Source organism: Podarcis tiliguerta (assembly GCF_965153285.1).
Source record: "Podarcis tiliguerta genome assembly, chromosome: Z".
Taxonomy (NCBI): domain Eukaryota; kingdom Metazoa; phylum Chordata; class Lepidosauria; order Squamata; family Lacertidae; genus Podarcis; species Podarcis tiliguerta.
The window spans coordinates 6,952,025-6,973,042 of record NC_139553.1 but is presented as its reverse complement, the minus strand read 5'-3'; the positions used below and the strand labels follow the sequence as shown (position 1 = coordinate 6,973,042).

General features: G+C 44.7%; 1 protein-coding gene across 2 annotated transcripts in view; it reads right to left on the bottom strand.

Moving 5' to 3' along the window:
- ASTN2 (astrotactin 2) overlaps window positions 1-21,018 on the bottom strand; it is a 656,733-nt gene that overhangs the window by 357,982 nt on the left and 277,733 nt on the right. For both annotated transcript variants that reach the window (XM_083422898.1, XM_083422897.1), the window contains exon 5: window positions 4,807-4,914. In XM_083422898.1, the coding sequence (XP_083279024.1) occupies window positions 4,807-4,914 (108 nt within the window). The remainder of the gene's footprint in view (window positions 1-4,806; window positions 4,915-21,018) is intronic.

Genomic DNA, 21,018 nt, shown 5'->3' with positions numbered 1-21,018 from the left:
AGCCCAATATGAATTTATTATTTTAACTACTTGATTTAAAAAAACACACAACTTGTTTGAGTTGTGCAGTTATTCTGGACTACAGTTCTTATCATCCCTGACCATTTACCATGATGTCTGGGACTGATGAGAGTTCGAACCCAACAGTAACTGGACAGCTCCCATGCTATCCTTGGTTGAGTGTGACATGCTAACAAGGCCACTGAATTTATTAACCTCAGGGGTTAACCTTGAATTCAGATTACTCACACTGGAACTCTCGCCCCAAAATCAAATGAGGAGAGATGTGCTTCACATGCAGAAAGTCTGCTTTATGATACAGCATAAAATGAGATGTACAGAGTTAAAGATGAACCACCATATCCACTCCAATAAGCACTGGAAAAGGAAAAAAAGGCACTGCAGCACGTTTAACAATTGTCCTCTGTCCTGCTATGGTTCATCTGGGCTGGAGACACTTTTGCACTGCCCTTAATGGCCATTTAACTCCAAATAACCGTGACAAGAGGCCCACTATAAAAATCAAAAGGAAAGCATCATCACTAACAATTAGCTGTCTCTGGTGACACAGCTTTCCCTAGTAGGAATTAGAAGCTCGCCCAATTATGGTTCTCAGCTGCAGTTCTAATTATTATGTTTATTAAAAAAGCCACCGTTTTCTCTTAAACTGGTGATCTCCCTTGCACATGGGATTAGCAGAGTTCAATACAGAAATAGAAATAGATGAGATAGATATAGATATATTCTTCCATAAAGGGAAAGTGGCAAAGATATCAAAACAAAACAGGCCATTTTTGACAATGGCCTACACAAGAGACTCACTGGGACATACAGAAAAAATGACCAGGAGCAAAGGACAATGGAGAGTTAAGGGGGAGGCAGCTGGCCCTGTGATTAAGACTTTGATCTTCAAGGTCATTTTCATCACTACCATCCCCTCACATCTAATAATGCCATCAATGAGGCAAGGTGAGGCAATTGCCTCAGAAGGCAGGATCTACAGCGGCAGCAGATCTGGCCTCCAAGGAATATATTTCCCACGGTCACAGTGAATGCCTGATCTGCTGCCTCCTCAGAAGCCTCCCCCTCCCCCCATGCAGCCTCTACAGTGACCTTTCTGCCCTGGCAAGGGGGGCATTTTGTGGTTTGCCTCAAGTACCAAAACGTATTGGGCCAGCCCTGGTGCCAACAGGATTGTATCAAAAAAGGGGGCACCAAGAAGCAAGAGTGAAGCACCAGCATGGCCAAGATAATTCCAAAATTTACAAGAGGGAAATTACCGTATTTTCCGCCCTATAGGACGCACCAGCCCATAGGACGCACCTAGACTTGGGGGGGAGGGTAATAAAGGGAAAAAAAATATTTCCCCCCCCCAGGCGCGGGGCTGGGGCGGGGGAAGCCCGAGCTTCCCCCTCCCCCAGCCCCCAGATCGGGACCGTGAGCGATGCTGAAGCTGCGTGCAGCTTTGGCATCGCTCTGGGAGCTTGCGGGGCTAGAGGAGGGGGAAGCCCTCTGCCAGCCTTCTAACCAATTCGGAGGACAGCGGGAGGACAGCTGTCCCCCGAGTTTGCGGGGCTGGCGATGGGGAGGAGCAGGCTTCTCCCCCCCGCCAGCCTTCTAACCAAGACGGGGGACAGCGGGAAAGGCGCACTGCGCCTCTCCTGCTGTCCCCCGAGTTTGCGGGGCTGGCGACGGGGAGCAGCAGGCTTCTCCCCCCCCGCCAGCCTTCTAACCAAGACGGGGGACAGTGGGAAAGGCACGCTGCGCCTCCCGCTGTCCCCCGAGTTTGTGGGGCTGGCGGTGGGGCTCTCCTGAAGCCTGGAGAGCGAGAGGGGTCAGTGGGCACCGACCCCTCTCGCTCTCCAGGCTTCAGCGAAAGCCTGCATTCACCCCACAGGACACACACACATTTCCCCTTCATTTTTGGAAGGGAAAAAGTGTGTCCTATAGGGCGAAAAATACGGTAGGTAAATTGGGGGAGAACTGAGTGGGAAGAACTGAAAATTTCCAATAACTACAATGGAAAAGGACAGGGAATGAAGCATGGGAAAAGGAGTAGCAGAATGCTTGGAAGGGGAAGGAAAGCTTGGACTCTGAACAGGAACACTTCATTTATAGTTGGTTTCCTCTACTAAAGCTGTGCGCCAGATCCAACCAAATCATAGGTCCTTCCTGAACCAAATCAGGTAAATTCAGATGGACCAGGGTTTTAGCCATATTAGGTTGAGGCTGGAACTGATCCAACCCAGGACAACCCAAAAGTTGGGAGGTTTGACAGTGAGGAGAGACGGAGAAGGATGCAGCCTGTTTGTGTCTCATTCTCCCCCCTCCCCCAGCCAACTGCATGTTTAATTAGGGTTGAAATACTAATTAAAACTGTGCAAGGACCCTGAATCAGTTTGGGGCTTGGGCCATGCTGGTGCTTCACTCTTGCTTCTTGGTGCCCCCTTTTTTGATACAATCCTGTTGGCACCAGGGCTGGCCCAATACGTTTTGGTACTTGAGGCAAACCACAAAATGGTTGAGTTGGTCCTGGATCATCCTGGGTCAGATCTATCCTGGGATAGATTGGATACAATCCTGAATCTCCCTCGGGGCTTGTCAGCACTTCTATTTGCTCCACCACTTCCCCTGAGAGTCCTGTCCAGATCTTCACTTTTTTGAAATATGGCAACCCTATTACTAGCAGTACATGTAAAAAGGATCTAGGCGTCTTGGTGGACCACCAGCTTAACATGAGTCAAAAGTGTATTGTAGCAGCAAAAAAAGCTAATGCTATTCTAGGCTGCATCAACATAAGTTTTGTGTCCCAATCGAGGGAAGTAATAGTCCCACTCTATTCTGCCTTGGTCAGACCACACCTGGAATACTGCGTCCAATTCTGGGCACCACAATTTAAGAAGAATGTTGGCAAGCTGGAACGTGTGCAGAGGAGGGCAACCAAGATGATCAAGGGTCTAGAAGCCAATCTTTATGAGGAATGGTTGAAGGAGCTAGGTATATTTACCTTGGAAAAGAGGAGACTGAGAGGAGATAGGATAGCCATCTTCAGATATCTAAAGGGCTGTCACATGGAAGAGGGAGCATGCTTGCTTTATCTTGATCTTGAGGGTGGGAAAAGGACTCAAGACAATGGCTTCAACTTACAAGAAAGGAGATTCCGACTAAACATTTGGAAAAACTTTCTGACAGTAAGAGCTGTTTGGCAATGGAACAGACTCCCACAGGAGGTGGTGGACTCTCCTTCCTTGGAGGTTTTTAAGTCGTGGTTGGAAGGCCATCTGCCATTGATGCTTTGTTTAGTTTCCTTCATGGCAGGGGGTTGGACTGGATGGCCCTAGGGTCCCTTCCAACACTACAATTCTATGATTCTCACTTTCCAAAATGAAAGATGGTGCACCATCAGCATGTGTCTGTTTCCGAACTATACCTGTGTTTGATACAGTGTGCAACCACTGAGCCAGCTTTGCCCCAAAACGAACATGTTCCTATGCATGCCAAAACCTAATCACTGAAATAAATTTCACTGTGTTTTCCCAGGATAGTAGAGGCAACTTTCTGATCCTGCATCTTGCTACGCTTAAGTACAGATAGTGAATGCAAAGCACAGAAGCCATCGCACAAAACAGTAATTCGTTCCTGAGCTCAAAGCACCCTGCAACTTCATTATTTCTTCACACTCATTTTTCAAAATCACCTCTTGTCACAAAAAATAAAGGAATGTAAATGCAGATTAGAACTTTTTTTTTTTTGTGGGGAGGGAAGCAAGTGTGGGACACACTCTGAAACTAAGGCTTTAAAATAATGGAGAAAGAACAAGCCTCCGAACTCTGCTAAAACTGAAAGATGACACAACTTGGGAGATTTCCCTGCTCTCCTTTTCTTGCATTTCTCTAGAATTGCCTATAGCCTGTTCTACACATACAGCAAAATGAGGTGGTGCAATCTATTGGTTGTATAGAGTGGATTGTATCACTTCAATGTGAAAGATACCTGCTTCAGGTAAAATAAAACACATTAAAATAAATCTCCCTGCAAGAAGAAAGAAAGTAGCGCAGAAGGAGACAAGGTGGTCAACCAAGCCAATTCCTTGCCTTGCTGCACTGGTTTTTCTTTCTTTTTTTCTCTCCCCCTGCAGCCCGTTGAGATTTTTGTTAAAGTTTTTCACAATACAGTAAGATATAGAAAATAAGCAGGAAGAAGAAAGGAAAGAGAGAAAAGGAAACGGAAATGAAAGGGGGGGAAAGAAAGGAAAAAGAAACAGAAAGAATCCACTTCCATGGAAGGCAGGTACAGACAGTTGCAGAACAGCAAGGAACATCTGATTCTAGTTGAACACATGGGCTTATAACCAACTAAGTTCAACGCAGAGTGGAGCTATTTAAATTAATGAATTTAATTAGTTATGTCTATTATTTTCAATGGGCTTACTCTGAGTAGGACTTGCCAGTGCAGGATAGTGCATATTGGGACTGGAAGGGTGACAGGCAGGGAGACCAGCAGTAGTGCCACCCTACTGGGTGGGTTGTAAGTAGGAAAGCAGGCAGGTGGGCATCGGCCCAGGGTAGACTGAGGCTGGTGGGGAAGTGCCCCATTCGCCCTAGTAGACCGGCCTTCACTGGAACTGCCGCTGGATACAGCCCATGGGTTGCATGATGGTTAAGTTCCTAGGCTTTATCAAATTATTTAATGTTTCCCAGGCAGTCAACCATCCAGTCATACATATAGCTTCAGCAACGTTGTTGCATCACACACCTTCACCAATTGTGGCCTAAGCCATTAAATCAAATTTGCTCCCCTCCTCACCTTTGCTACGTCGTCGGCTCCTGTATTGTTCAGTGTAGAAGGTCAACTGAGTTTCATCATCTGCTTCAGAGCCAGAGTTGCCTTTGGCACGGCCAAATCCAATCCCACCTACAGAGAATGAAATTGAGGATTAGTGATAGTGATCATGGCAAACAGTTGCCCAGAAAACAAGTCTGACCCAAAACACAACCAGACCAACGGGGACAAGTGAATGGATTTTCTGAACTGCAGGCCCAAAGGAGGGCTCGAGGGAGTGGTTACACCAAAGTAGGAATACCAAAGAAGGATGTCCAAATGTCAGAGTGATCAGTTCTGGTGCTTTATTAAAGAAGGTCTAGACTTACAGCAAAGCAGCCTGCCAGGTCTCCAAGCCTTTTCAGATGTGGGACGGACACCACAGCAAAGAGATGGCTTGTCTGAACCCAAGCAAACATGTCTACATTCTTTATACACAAAGCAGCAGACGTCACTTTGGCCAGGCCTACCCATCACTTCACCTGACCAGATGAGGGCATAAGGGACAAATTCCCAAGTCTCACAGATAGTTCCCCTTTCTGGGCTCAGAGCCCAGCACCCCAAGCCCAAAGATAAGCACAACCTCAAAGCAAGTGAATATAAACACATCTTAGCTCATTGTCACAACAACTACCAATTAATCGGAGGGTTATCTTGACAACCAAGATGATGTTTATAGAGCTTCAAGAATAGTTCACCTTGGTTCAACACACTGGACTTTTGCTTTTTATCATTTTATTGGTTAAATCAGGTCCTAATGCACAATTGATATACAACAAAGCTATTCGCTAGTCAGCTGTCTAAGCAAGCCACTGCTGAAGATCTGTGCAAGTCTCAGATAGTTGGAGCAATAGAATATCCCCAACCACCATCCCTTAAAAGATACAGTGGTACCTCTGGTTGCAAACGGGATCTGTTCTGGAGCCCCATTTGTAACCTGAGCAGAACGCAACCCACGTCTGCGCATCTGCGCACGTGCAGGTCACGATTTGCTGCTTCTGTGCATGACGTCATTTTGAGTGTCTGCACATGCGCAAGCAGCAAAACCCAGAAGTAACCCTTTCCAGTACTTCCAGGTCACCGCGGGACGCAAACTGAAAAGATTTAACCCAAAGCATCTTTAAACTGAGGTATGACTGTGTTGTGTTTGAGTAGCCTTGGCTCCTTCTCAGAGACTGCTCTAAACTCCTCCTCAAGCAGGGAGACAGCATGGATGGGTGGGTTTCCAGGGAATTCTGGAGACATAGTAGCCTCTAAGAGTTCAGGGGTCCCTGAAGGCTCTTTCCTCAATTCCTGAACCTGCTCTTTTCTCCCTTGCTCTTGCTGACTGGCCTCTGGCTCCTGCTCCACTTCTTCTGCCTCTTCCGGCAATCACTTCACAAATACTGCAGGCATCAATGAAGGAATTGGTGACAGGGGAAGATTCATTCTCACTTGTGGCATGGAACCCTACGCATCACTGGCACCTTCCCCAAGATCATTCTCCTCACTCTTCTCTTCCTCTGCCCACAAATCCCCTCTCTCCTTGACCTCCTGCCAGTCCCTGACACAGTCTTCTCTACCAGACCTTTCCCCCAAAGTCTCCTGCTTTTGGACATTGTAAGATCCATGCTCCTGGTGATTTTGAAACTGTACAGGTAAGGAAAACCAAAGAAGAAAAGCAAAATGAAAGGCCTTGTGAAAATGTTTGGCGCACGCCTCTTACTCTGTGAAGAAGGTTAAAAGGAAAGAGGCCTCTGGGGGCTGACAGTGGCCCTTTAAACTGCCATTAAAGTATTTTACTGTTGTAAAAATTCTTTATTATTCTACGCAGAAGTGCAGCCTCCACGCTTCTTGGCAAGAGAACTGCAAATGAAAGTGCCGCCCCCTGGCCCATGGAAATCTTAATCACTTCAAGCCAAGGAGGCAGAGGACTGAACCGAATGGAGAGCTGTTAAAGACACAAAAGCTGCTTTCAGTTGTAAGTAGTACTGAGGACTGGCCCCTTTAAGAGACCTCTGTTCCAAACCAAGAACCAAAAGAAATTTTTAACCTGACAGAGCTCATCCTTACCGAAGTTGGTTGGGAGGGAAGCAATAAGGTCAAGCAACCACGAAGAGATGTGAAAATCTCTTGGAAAGAGTGATGGAAACTGTGCTGAGATGTAGGTCAGGCTGAGCATCTGACCAGTAAATAATAGATTTGGCCAATGAATCAAAATAAATATTGTCAATATACACAGTCAAGCTTCTTCTTATTTTCTTAATGCACTGACTTGAGAAGAATAGAAGGCATGCTTTTTGTCTTCACAAAAAGTGGCAGAAGCCCTGCCCCCTTTTTATCAGGAGTTCCATCCTTTTATGTAAGTGTTGTATTGTTTTATATAAATTTTTATATTGTTTAATAGACATTTGATCCCCTGCCCCCCAAAAAGTCTTTTTAATGAGATCATATGACTTTTCTACATGTCTGGCTTCTAGCCTCCAATCTGATAGTTTCAAGTCATTTCCCCAACCTAAGGCATGGGTGCCCATCCTAAATGTCTGGGTTGTACCTCAATATGTTTCACCCTTTGGATGTTTGGAGATCCATTTTGAGGTGGCCTGCCCCTTGCCTCACAAATAAGGGATGCAGAAGATCCACCATCTTTGCCGAGGGCATGATGGACAACTCAACCAACAGGAGCAGATAAGGAGGGGTATTTCCATGATGACCTGACTCAACCAATGAACTCCCCCGAAGACAGGGCATGGCTTTGAGTGTGGGTATAGAAAAGCATCCCAAAGGCACCTGTCTCAAGCTGTTGGCTATGGCATCCTGTGCCAGCTCTATGCTGATGCAGGTTGCCCACCTCACACCTAACCATTTAACAGAGAACCAAAGTCTCCAAAGAGAGTCAGAGGAAAGCCATTTTGTAACCAGTTGTGAACCATGTGAACTGTACTCAAATTATCAAGGATAGTTGGGAGAGAGTGACCATATGGTGGCATTTTTTTGGAGCCTGTGTTTGGAGAAGCATCAGCTCAATGACCACACGCGCAGACTGAATTCCTGAATGAGATACAGTTTTTTCCGCTCTACAAGACACACTTTTTCCCTCCTAAAAAGTAAGAAGAAATGTGTGTGCGTCATTATGGACCGAATGCAGGCTGTGCAGCTATCCCAGAAGCCAGAACAGCAAGAGGGATCGCTGCGCAGCACTCCCTCTTGCTGTTCTGGCTTCTGGGATTCAGAATATTTTTTTCCTTGTTTTCCTCCTTGAAGAAACTAGGTGCGTCTTATGGTCTGGGGCGTCTTATAGAGTGAAAAATATGGTATTTAGCAGGGCTAGGAGCTCAGAGAGAGGGGAAGAGGCAAATATATTAAAGTGTTTTTTGTTTGGGGGTTGGAGGACACTCACTGCCTGTCTGCCTCACAAAGCGCTCATACACACTTCTGCTTGTCCTATTGCTTTCCCCTGGGAAAACTCGCTCTTTACTGCTGAATCAGAGCAAAGGTCAATTGGGTTTTCCACAGATTGACATTTGCTCTGATTCAGGGCTCATCCACACTTCTGCTTGCCCCATCCCTAGAAAGCATACGTCCAATAGGTTTTCTGCCTGTTCTGTGCTTTCTAGGCATGGGGCTGAGCAGTTTTCTGTTTCTCCCACTGTTTTTCCCTGGGAAAACCTTCGCTTTTTTCACTAAATTGGAGCAAATATCAATCTGCAAAAACCTGTTTGCTCCAATTCAGCAGTAAAGAGCAGGTTTTTCAGGGGAAAGTGGCAAAGCAAATGGAAAACCTCTTGCACCCATGCAGAGACTGCACAGGACAAGCAAAAAACCTTTCAGACCCATGCTTTCTAAGATGAGCAGAAATGTGGACAAGCCCTGACTTGTGAAATTTTAGATCCACATTTTTTATTAATCTATAATAAAATACATTTTAAAATAAAAAATTAAAAGGCTAAAAATTAGAGCCATCCCTGTTCTTATTTGCCAGACAGGCTATGTTATAGAGCTGGCTTGGGTGAAATTAATGGCTATCTCGCCCTTGACATATTTAAGGCTAAAAACACTACTGGCTTCCCACATTCTAGGAAATGTCACTTGGGTAGAAGATCTCAACCTCTGGCACAGCCAGAAGACAAGGGGGTGGGGATTCTTCATCAAGCTCACTACAGAGTGTTTATCAAATTATGTACACACAATCTAGACTATTGTATAAGGATAAAATGAGATTTTAAATATTGTGAAACACACTGAAATGTGTGTGCTATACACAGTCGTCAGCCTTTAGAGAGCAAGCAATTAGTTGCTATTGTGATAGTGAGGTCTCTTAAGCAAGAACATGCTTCATACTGTTGCCGATTAAGAGAGCGATGGAGATCTACAGGCTATACCAAGGGTTGCCAACAATCATTAGGAGACTGACTTTGTAGAATCTAAAAAAATCCTACCATGTCAAGGTTGCCATATCCAAACAAGGTTTGGTATTACCAAACAAAATTTATTGTTTCCAATGTTAGCCCGACTCAGAGTATACCCACTATTGGCTTTCTCCTTCCTTCCTTTGCTGTTATTATTATTTTTTTAATGTTTTAACTGTTTTTAACTATCATTGTATTTTAATCATAATTATATAGTTTTCTTGAAAACAACTTTACTACAGTCAAGCCATGCATAAATTTTGTTAAATAAATAAATTGAAAATAATGGACATTACTAACTTAAGATCTATTAATTTCAGTGGGATTACTCTGAGTAGAACTTAGTTGGATGAAGAACACTGTGGGTTTTTTTTCTAAGACAACATGGAACTGTATGCATTATCATTTTATACTATTTGATTAGTCTTTCAAGTCTGGATTTCTACTCTTTACCAATAGAAAGTTAAAGAGATGCTAAAGTAAAAAAGAAATGGCAGGGGAAAAGATGTCTAGGGTGGTGGTGTTACCTAACAACAACCAAAACCCTCTGTAAAATTCTATCAAAGAGAAACAAATCATTATTCTGGGTGGCTGTTAATTGAAGCCCTCTGGCTATGAACTAGCAATGCCCGGGCTGCGATTTGCTGGCATTCCTCCACCTCCTGGTAAGCTTTTGCACTGGAACAATGGTGGGAGCCATATTAATAGAATTGTGATTTCTCTGAAAATTATGGCATGAGTGCAATCTGACTAACACAAAGCCCTGCACATAGTAAGCTACTGCATATGGCATGGCGGTGTGCTTCTGGCTTACTGCAAAAGCTCCAGACCTGGAAGATCGTGTAATAAGCAAGGCTTATTCCCCACACTGCAAAATCTTCCATTTCTGCATTCAGATACTACTTCCTGCAAAGCAACAACGTGTTCTTTAGTTCTGAAGCCATTGTTTTCCTGCATTCAACCGATAAGGGACAGGCTCTCTTTAATGATACTTGTGCCTGGTAAAACATTGTTTCTAATTTTAATTTGGGGAAAGAGTTGGGGATGTCTTTAAAAGAATGTTGTGTTAGTTGAATCCCTTGAGCCCTAGTTTTTATCATTTTACTTTTATATTGCCCCCAAGGCTCTCAGCTGTGTGCATTTGTGTGCACACAGACACACCCAGCTAATCTTCACAACAATCCTGTTGGGTTCAGCTGAAAGAGTTACTGGACCAAAGTCACCAAGTGAGCTTCATTTAAACACAAGCATCCCTAGTCTCAGACAGACATTCTAACCAGTGTGATTGCCTTTCTTTAGTTCTGAGCTACTTCTTCAGACATTAACACACACACACCAGCTTGTAGGTATCTTGACACTGGTTGCTAGGACCTAGGGCCATTCATCAACATATCACCAAGTGTCCAATCTATGATATCATATGCTGCCGCTGGCAAAGTTCATTTTGAACTATTGGCACCATATAGAGCCTGCTATTTCAGAATAAATTAATACAACATGTTGGAGGGAAATATGCAATGAGACAAGGGGTCCTTAGGCTACAATTTCTTGCTGTCAGAATAAGGGTGCTGTAAGGATACAATAGTCCCTATGTTACCTCTATTAAATGTTTGAGAGTGTGCATTTTGAGGCCTAGATCTGGGGGCAGGGGCAGGAATCTATGGCTAAACTCAAACAAAGTGAGCAGGAAAACCAAGTTCAGCACCCATCCATATCGAGCACCCATCATTTTAAGTTACCAGAAATGTAGTGGTCCAGCCAATAGATCTACAGCAATGGCAAATAAAATGTGAACAGGACTGGGCTCTGCCCTGTTTTTTTATTAGGAGGGGGAGGGAAGGTGAGGCACCCTGAATTCTCCCCTTTAAAAATCTGGCACCGTACCTGTTCACAAGCGCACAACTTAGGGCAATAAAGTGCTCTCATGAATGACCCAGTACCATTCAATTCTTGAAGTCCTAAAGGAGATAGCAACTGCCTGGGTTGGATTTATTCAGTGACTGGGTAAATTCTCATGTTCCTAAGCTGCGAGGAAGCTCTGTGCTACCTAATTTCCCTAGTTGCAGCCTCTACAGGTTCAGGAGTGGAGGAAGAGAAGCAGGTTATGTTGAAAACATTCTCAAGGACACTAGCATTGGGAGGGAGAAAACACGTGGGAATGCTTCTGAAGTGTAGGAAATTCTTCAGGAAAACTAGAGTTAGATGGTAGCAAACCACCCAGCCAAGAACTGGAGACAAATATTTCAAGGGAAAATGTGTTGCGGCTTCTGCTCAGACAACAGACCCTGACAGTGGCACAGATTCAGCTGCACTCTCAACACACTCTTCTCGCAGCTCTGAAAAGTTGCCAAGCTTTGCAATACTTTGGAAAATGCCCCTGTTTGGAGAATATCTAGAAAGGTCGTCCATGGGGAAATTTTGGGCTATATCTTAACCACCTTGTTTTGCTGGCCCAGACATCCTGTTGCCTAAAGTAGAGTCCAAATGATACCCATACCTCTTGCTGGAGGTCTTGTCGCACTGTCCATTCCTGCTTTTATCTATTTCCCATCCTGTGGCCACTTCATTGTGGTGACTGAAGCAAGCTGCTTCACTTTACCCCATGACAGGGTAGGACCCTGGCAGAGACCGACTAGCATGTTCTCTCCCTCCTGGTCGATCATTCAGGAGCTTCATGAGTTTTCTTCAGCCCGAACATCACAGCGACCAATGCCAACAGACATCAGCACACTTAGGGATCCGCAGTTTGCGCAGCTTGCATAACAGACCTCAGCAACTCAGCATTTTGGCTAATCTACTTTATTTACATATAAACACACACGGAGCACTGCAACATGGCTCCCTCTCTCTCTAGCATCAGATAACAAAGAGAATGAACAAAGGACAATGGTCCCACTTCATGGAACACAGTAGCACAAACATCCTGTCTCCGTCACTTCCCACTTTGTAGAGTCAAAACATATACCATCATGTGATAGACAACAATCCCATGAGTGCAATCACGGAGCAGGAATTCTAACAGGGATCAGGCTGCTTCCAAGTCCAGCCATTTCCCAATGTAAGGTCCTAACTGCCCTTGCTGGAGTGGTGGTCTTGGAGTGTAGCATGCAGACATCACAGATGTGTGAAGCAGGACAGCGTAGGGGGTTAGACTCCTGATATTTATGCCAAACCCAACCGACCAAAGGCTGATGTTATGTACCAATGTTCACTGGGCTGAGGAGGGGCTTTCACACTGAGTTTTTTCCTAAAGGTGTTTGGGGGCAAGGCTCATTTTGTTCTGACTTCTGCAACATTTTGGAGGATACCCCAGATCTATTTATATTTTATACCTTCACTTCTTGTACAAGAATGATGTTGTTTTGGCTGCTTAAGGATCAGAACTTTGAGAGTGCTATTGTAGGTGATTTATTTTCAGTTTTCTACTATAAATGCACAGATACCTTTAACAATTTATTGCGGGGGGGGGGGGACGACGACTGTAGTCCTGTGCATTGTGCATCTACAGCAGCAAGACCATAAGTAGTATTGTGATCGCTTTGAGAATTGTCACTGCCATAAGCCAGTTAGTAAAGCCCAATAAACTAAATGTTTCATTAAACCAGTTTCTGTCTCTAAGGGGCCACAGCACTTTTTGCAGTTTTATATACATCTCTTTTTGCAGGAAATGATCCTCCACAAGAATGTAAGTTTTATATCTGTAATTTAGCCAAGGGAAACTGTTGAGGCTCAAACGACTCAAAACCCACCTATGTTAAGATGTTTTAATGTCTAGTTTAAGCACTTAATTATTCAGCTAAAAGCAAGACAGCTCACTGACTAAGGGAGCATTTAATGGACTGCTGCCACACAAAAGGCACAAGCCAGAGGAGGAAGGGGGGGTGCCTTTAGAAGACTGCAGCCCATTGCACAGCTGCCTGCCATTCTTCACCCCTCCATTTTTGTTCAGCTGCTGGTTGCGCCTCCATGATTGATGGCGCTGACAGGTTAAATTACCCAGGCCACACATCTTCAGAAAGTCAGTGACAGGGATATTGCATTTTCTGATTACCTAGAACCTGCACAGGTTTTTAAAACATGGGGATGGGGCAGAACAATGTGTTGCTGCACGAGCTGGAAAGGAAATCAGCATTCTCACTCCCTGGGAAGAGGCTGTGGTAATTCACTTAGCAGTAAGGAAGGGGGGACGGACGGAATTAGAATGTATTTCCTTTTCAAGCAGCTGCACTAGTTAAGATCTTGAGAGGTGGAATAAGCTGAGAGATGGAGACCCATTGAGTATCATGGTTGAGCTTGGGTCTATCTGGTCATAGTCTAACATTCTAACTACTACTGGCTCTTTATGGATGGTAAAAAGTGAGAGATTGGTGGGATGAGGGATTTGGGGGGAGGGGCAGGGGGCTGGGCTTCAGTGTCACAATAGGGGAAATGGAGGGGGGATTTAACTGGCCACATTACAGCTGGGAGGTTGGGTAGTTGTGCAGTGAGAATGATGAGGTGTTTGTCAGTAAGAAGTGAAAGCAAATGTGTGTCTACTCACAAGTTAAGGTAAAGGTACCCCTGTCCGTACGGGCCAGTCTTGCCAGACTCTAGGGTTGTGCGCTCATCTCACTCTAGAGGCCTGGAGCCAGCGCTGTCCGCAGACACTTCCGGGTCACGTGGCCAGCATGACAAGCTACATCTGGCGAGCCAGAGCCGCACACGGAACGCCGTTTACCTTCCCGCTGGTAAGCGGTCCCTATTTATCTACTTGCCCCCGGGGGTGCTTTCGAACTGCTAGGTTGGCAGGCGCTGGGACCGAACGATGGGAGCGCACCCCGCCGCGGGGATTCGAACCGCCGACCATGCGATCGGCAAGTCCTAGGTGCTGAGGTTTTACCCACAGCGCCACCCGCGTCCCTACTCACAAGTTAGCTCTACTGAATTCAATGGGGCTTATTCCCAGGAAAGTAGAAGTAGGTTTAGTAGAACTCGGTGGAGCACACACATACATGGAGCTGCACTTGGCCCTCTGAGTGGGGAAGCAGATGCAACTTGACATTTGTAAATTGCAATACAATACAAATACAAATACCTTTTATTGGCATTTCAAGTTAAGGCATTTCAAGTCAGTGGAATGGATTTAAAAGGGACAGGAGTGAGGCTTTCGAGGGTCGCAAAGCACTCAGTTGTTCTGCTTCACTCTGTCTATTCCCTAGAGGGATGATTCATTAAGAACCCTTTCGGGTAGGATGGAGATTAAAAAGGAAGCCATTGAGGCAGTAATGTCCTTGTCCCTGTCCTCTAGGAGGAACCTCATTTGGCTTTCTCTCAGAGCCATGGGTTGCAGGTCCGGCATCTTGCTCAGCATCTGTTTGCAGACTCTGCTGTGCAAAGGGCAGTCCAACAGAATATGGTCCAGTGAATCTGGTACTCCCTGACTGCAGGCACACAGGTGCACTTGATAAGGAATTTGTGAGTATCTACCTGTGGTCACTGCGGAGGGGAAGGCATTTACTCTACTTAAATTACTCTTCAGTTAGCTGAGACAGATTAAATCGTTTAATAATTTTTTTGCTCTGTAAAATTTAATCCATTCTTTCAATTTTTTACTTATAATTATAGTAGCAGTTTGAAAGCACGTCAAAGTGCAAGTAGATAAATAGGTATCGCTCTGGCGGGAAGGTAAATGGCGTTTCCGTGCGCTGCTCTGGTTCGCCAGGAGCAGCTTAGTCATGCTGGCGACATGACCCGGAAAAACTGTCTGTAGACAAATGTCAGCTCCCTCGGCCAGTAAAGCAAGATGAGCGCTACAAACCCAGAGTCGTTCACGACTGGACTTAACGGTCAGGCATCCCTTTAACTTTTTAACTATACTTATACAGCTTTAATTTTAGAGAAAATGCGCTGATTTAAAAATTACCTGAACTGTAAAATAACAGTTCTAACAGTATGTTAAAGGTAAGTAAAATTTATCAATTTTAGACCCCTGAGTAGTAGCAGTTGCCAAGACATGACCCTGTTTGCTTCTGATGTAGTTCCATCCTTACTTCAGTCATAGTGATATATTGGTATATTGTGATGTTTAAGATGGTGATAGTGCCCAACCCTAGACACAACAGCAAACATCACTGGACATAATGCCACCCTTTATGTGCATGCATGCTTCTCTTCCCCCATGATTTACTCATGGAAGCAGCAGGAGGGAACTGCATTCCAGAAGACCACCACAAATTTCATTGCATGGCATGATACATGAAAACTGCAAGGAAATGCTGGTGCAAATGGATTGTTTTCCGAAAGCAATGCACACAGAAATGAATGCTAAACTTCTGCTGGATTCCAGAAATGGCTTTAACATTGTGTGAAAGAACACATTAAATGTGGAAATCATCAGATGAGGAAAAAGAAAAAGTGCTGTCTGAATGCAGCCCAGGAGTCGGGGGGGGGGGGAGGATCTGCAGCTATTAATGTAGCTTCTGCCAGAAACACATCTTAATCAAGGCATTTCTTCTCTGTAATCCTGTTTCCTGATTTACAAGCTTGATAATCCACTCAACAGACTAACATGTGGCCACAGCTGCCCACAGGGCCTAATTCCAGCTCTTGAAGCAAGAGCAGCAAGAAAGCTAGAAGGTGTCTTGCCATCATGGTTCTGTCCTGGGCCTATTGTTAATCAACATCTTTATAAATAATTTGGATGAAGAGGATGCTCATCAAATTTGCAGATGACACCAAACTGGGAGGGGTAGCTAATGCCATAGAAGACAGAACTGGGATTCAAAAAAGACCTTAACAGATTGGAGAACTGAGCCAAAACTAACAAAGTGAATTTCAAAAGGGACAAATTTCCGGTTCTACACTTGGAACAACAACGAGCAACACATCACCTAACAATATACTGAAAATATTTTTATAACACTATACTGTTTCAAAATTCATAAACAGAAGACATATAATATGCGCATGGAGTCACAAACTAATAAGAATCAAATAAATGTTCCATGAACAGGGATGGTAGGAGTGGTAATTCACAGTCAAAGATCACTGAAATGGAGGCAGAATGCCTTTCCACAGTCTATATCCTACAAACGTGAGATGATGGGTGCTCCAAACGTTGTAATAGGGTGCTCCAAGCACAGCAGCAGACAGTACAGTTCTTCCAGGATAATGAACTGTTTCAATGATAAATCTTCATCAGCATGTTAACCAACCAATAATAAATACATACCAAATTAATAGTCCCCAAAGGTACATCAAATGGCCATGGATCAGCTACCACTAAAAAGTGTAGTAAGCTGATGCTGTTGGCCAAACCCTAGTGGCATTATAAAGGCTCTCAACAGGTGCAATGAATCACATAGATTTACAGGAAATTTAATGGTACATTATCCGAAATATAGCAAAGAACATAGCAACAGTAGCCATCTTGACAGAAAACTTAAACAAAACAATTAAAATCAAATTCAGTATTTAGACCCCCAGGGTGCAGAGATTTAAACAGATAGATCAGTCTGGTTTCTTGTTAGTACAGTAATTTGACATAATCTCTCCTCATCCCAACTTTTTTTCTGATTAACCTATAAGACTGTGTAGAGTAGATCTGTATCTGCATGATGGTGTTCTACAAAGTGCTCAACTAGCGGTGCCTTCATGACTTGATTCCTAATGCGGGCTTGATGTTTCCTAATGCGGACACTGACAGCCCGCGTAGTAGATCCAATGTAAATTAAATTGCAAGGACACCTAATTAAGTACACCACATATTTGGTCTGGCAGGTACTGAAGTGGCGGATAGTGAATCTAAAGTTAGACTGAGCATCGTAGATCTCTTTTGTCTGTAACACAAACTGGCAAGATACACATCTGCTACATTTATGATGACCCATCAAGCTAGAAATAGTGGGAGAACATGCCAATGTAAGGTCAGAGTGGACGAGTATGTCTTTAATAGCCAATCAATCTAAAATTACTTAATTTTACTTAATGGTGGCTATTGAGTCTTTTTATACGCTTTATGTGTTTAATATGTCTGGATTACCAATGTTGTTTCTTCCCCTCTTTTAGGATTTTATTGTCTAAACTATGCCAATAATGGCTGAATGAATGAAATGAATGACTCTTCACCACCAGACTCAGCTCTGCCTCTTGGCCTCCCTTCTTTCACTTGCCAGCTTCTGCCTCTGATTCTTGACTTCTCTCTGCCACAGACTCTCCCAGCTCACTAAGCCCTGTTACCCCTTCACCTTCCAACACCTTCTCCTCCCCGTCTCCCCCCTCTGACCACTCAGCATCATCCCACTAGCTCTCTCTGGGCCTTGACACTTCTTCCCTTGGTGGTTCCCCAACTGATTACTCCCTCCATTCCTTGGCATTCAACCAGTCCATGACAATTTCTATGCAGAGCAAGAAAACACGGAGGTAAACCTAAGAGGAGAGAGGTATAGATGGAAAGCCACCACCACTATGACTCCTGCTATCTTTTCTTTTTGAAAAGTCAGCAAAGAGCACAAATATTTGCTTGCTAGAGAGAGGCATACAGCCCCACTACTGAATTAGGTCACTAGTCCATCTAGTCTAGCATCCTGTCAACACAGTGGCCAAACTTATAAAATAAAATTATTTATTTATTATTATTCCACCCACCTGGCTGGCTGGGTTTCCCCAGCCACTCTGGGCAGCTTCCAACAGAATTTAAAAACATAATAAAATGTCAAACGTTTAAAAACTTCCCTGAACAGGGCTGCCTTCAGATGTCTTCTAATAATTTTGTAGTTATTTATCTTCTTGGCATCTGATGGGAGGGTGCCACTACTGAGAAGACCCTCTGCCTAGTTCCTTGTAACTTCACTTCTCACAGTGAGGGAACTGCCAGAAGACCCTTGAAAGTGGACCTTAGTGTCTGAGCTGAACAATGGAGGTGGAGACGCTCCTTCAAGTACACTGAGCCAAGGTCATTTCAGGCTTTAAAGATCAGTACCAACACTTTGAATTGTGCTCAGAAATGTACTGGGAGCCAGTGAAGATCCTGTAGCACTGGTGCTATAGGGTCCCAGCAGCCACTCCCAGTCACCAGTCTAGCTGCCGCATTCTGGATTAGTTGCAGTATCCGGGTCACCTTCAAAGGTAGCCCCACATAGAGCGCATTGCAGTAGTCCAAGTGGGAGATAACAGGAACATGCACCACTCTGGCAAGAAAGTGCAAAGGCATGTAGGGTCTCAGGTTGCATACCAGGTGGAGCTCGTAGATAGCTGCCCTGGACACAGGATTGACCTGTGCCTCCATGGACAACAGTGAATCCAAAATGACTCCCAGGCTGCACACCTGGTCCTTCAGGGGCACAGTTACCCCGCTCAGGACCAGGGAATCCCCACACACCCACACCCGCCCCCTGTCCCCCAGAAATAGTACAGTGGTACCTCTGGTTACGTACTTAATTTGTTCCAGAGGTCTGTTCTTAACCTGAAACTGTTCTTAACTTGAGGCACCACTTTAGCTAATGGGGTCTCCTCCAGCTGTTGCTGCTGCCGCTGCGCCACCGGAACATGATTTCTGTTCTCATCCTGAAGCAAAGTTCTTAACCTGAGGTACTATTTCTGGGTTAGCGGAGTCTGTAACCTGAAGCGTATATAACCTGAGGTACCACTGTACTTCTGTACAGACCTCAACCTCAACCTCATTTGCCCATGGGAAGCCAAGAAGCAGGACCTGAGTGAAACAGCACTCTCCCTACGTCTGATTGCTAGTGTGCAGCAGGGCCGTCTTAAGAATATCTGGAGCCGTGGTGCAAAGATCCCTCCCCGCTGGAGGAGGCCTGCAGCAGCTGGAGGGCAGCTCCTCCGGCGAGGAAGAGGTGGAGGCTCTGGGCGCGGTGCTGCTTCAGCACAGCATCACAGAGGTGGGCGAGGGCAGCAAGCTGATGCCGGGAGGTACCGCTTCCAGCCTCCGCCTCTAACCCTGGTGCCCTCCAGAACTTGGCACCCTGGCACCCCACGCCACTTGCCTCTACGGGCAAGACGTCTCTGGTGTGCAGCCTCCAACAATGCAAAACCCTGGAGAGCCACTGCCTATTACAGTAAGCAGTACTGGTTTAGATAGACCAGTTGTTTCACTCATTATAAGGCTGCTTCCTTTGTTCCTTTGTACAGTGCTGTGTGAGGCCATGTGGAACACCCATCACTGCTCAATTACGCAGATCACAGCATTTGCATCCCTATAGCTCTACCTTCACTTGCAAGACTTCCCAGTTGAAGCAGTTTGCATATTCTGGCCATGACCCTTCTATTGAGTTCAGTTCACTACAGCAGCAGGAGTCAATCAAAGGGCTTCCTAATTAGTGGCCCAGCCTCTGCAGACTAAGAGCTTGTCCAGGAGAGCCACTGCAACATGGCGTGTTCTTTTGTGACAGGGGAAGATTAGTTTCAGGTAAGGTGGCGACTCAGCATTGCCAAAGAAGGACAAAAGAGGCTATAAATCTGCATGAGATTGGCAAGCGCTCCTTTATTATTCCAGGGAGATTATCCCTATGGCAAGCGAGCAAGCAAGACCCGAGTGCAACAGAATTCTCCCTACCTGCGATCCCAACTTGCATTCAAAGGCTTACAGCCTCTGATAGTGGAGCACTCTCTGCACCCCTCACCCAACCCTCACAGCCGCTCTCCAAAATGGGAGCTTTTGGTGAATTACAGCACGGCAGAGGCCTGAGAAACACATTAAGCACAGCCCCGACCGTAGTAAATTATTCCCGTTGGCAGAATGAGCTATTAATCACTTATTTATTTTAAACGGGAAAGGAGCTCATTTAACCTTTTTATTTACCTTTGGCAGTCAAGATAAACACCATATTTCAGCGCCAGCTCTTATCCACCTAACAGCTTTATACTTCTGGGGCTAAACTCTGCCAGCTGCTTTTAAAGTAGGATTTCCCTTTACATACTATTCCCCCCCTCTCCCGGCTGTTTGTGGCTGTTTAAAGCAATGCTAGCAGAGAATAAACACTACTGCCTGAACAACTATGTGTGGGTGCTTTTTCATGGCTCATAAGCGGACTCCTGTTGAAATCCTGAGGTGCTTTTTCTTTATTTGGAATATCTAGACCTCTGCCAAGCCCTCAAGGACACAAAAATTTGTTTTACATGCACACATTAAAGACAGTCTTGTGGCACCCAAGAGAGTAACAGCTCTGTGGTTTTAAGATGTCACATGAGTCCTTTTTTTGTGAATGCTTGCTGCAACTCTCTGAAACTGAAAGGCATGGTAGTGACATGTGCTAAATGTATGCACTGATATGGCTCTATGTTTATATATGCAAAATATTGGTCCTGCTGTTCAGGATATATTTTCAGTGCTTTACTACCTCTGATTCTGGACAAGTGGATTTGGCCACTTTAAAATTTTGATCCAAAAGAGGGCACCAAATCCTCTTTTTAAATCATTTTTTTTCCATGTATCTTGGGGTTCGCACTAAATACTGTAGGAAGCAAGCTCAGGCATGGAGCAGCTTTGACATCATCATCCTCAGGTGGTCAACCTGTGTCTCAGCTGTATAACATCAGACCACAAGTATGAGGATCACATGACTGGATTATGTGACTGAATGCTCCTCCATACCCTTATGGAAAATAAATAAATCCATCCACACAGAAAATGTCCTTTCCTCCTGATATTCTGCTTTTCTATGTCCAGTATGGAGATGTAAAGTAGCATTGCAATGATCACTTCTATTATGTTCTATCATGTTATTCTTATTTATTGTTAGTAAATCACTGTGGAATTTATTTGAATGAAAAGCAGCATAGAAATATATTTTAAGGTTACCAGATTTTTTTC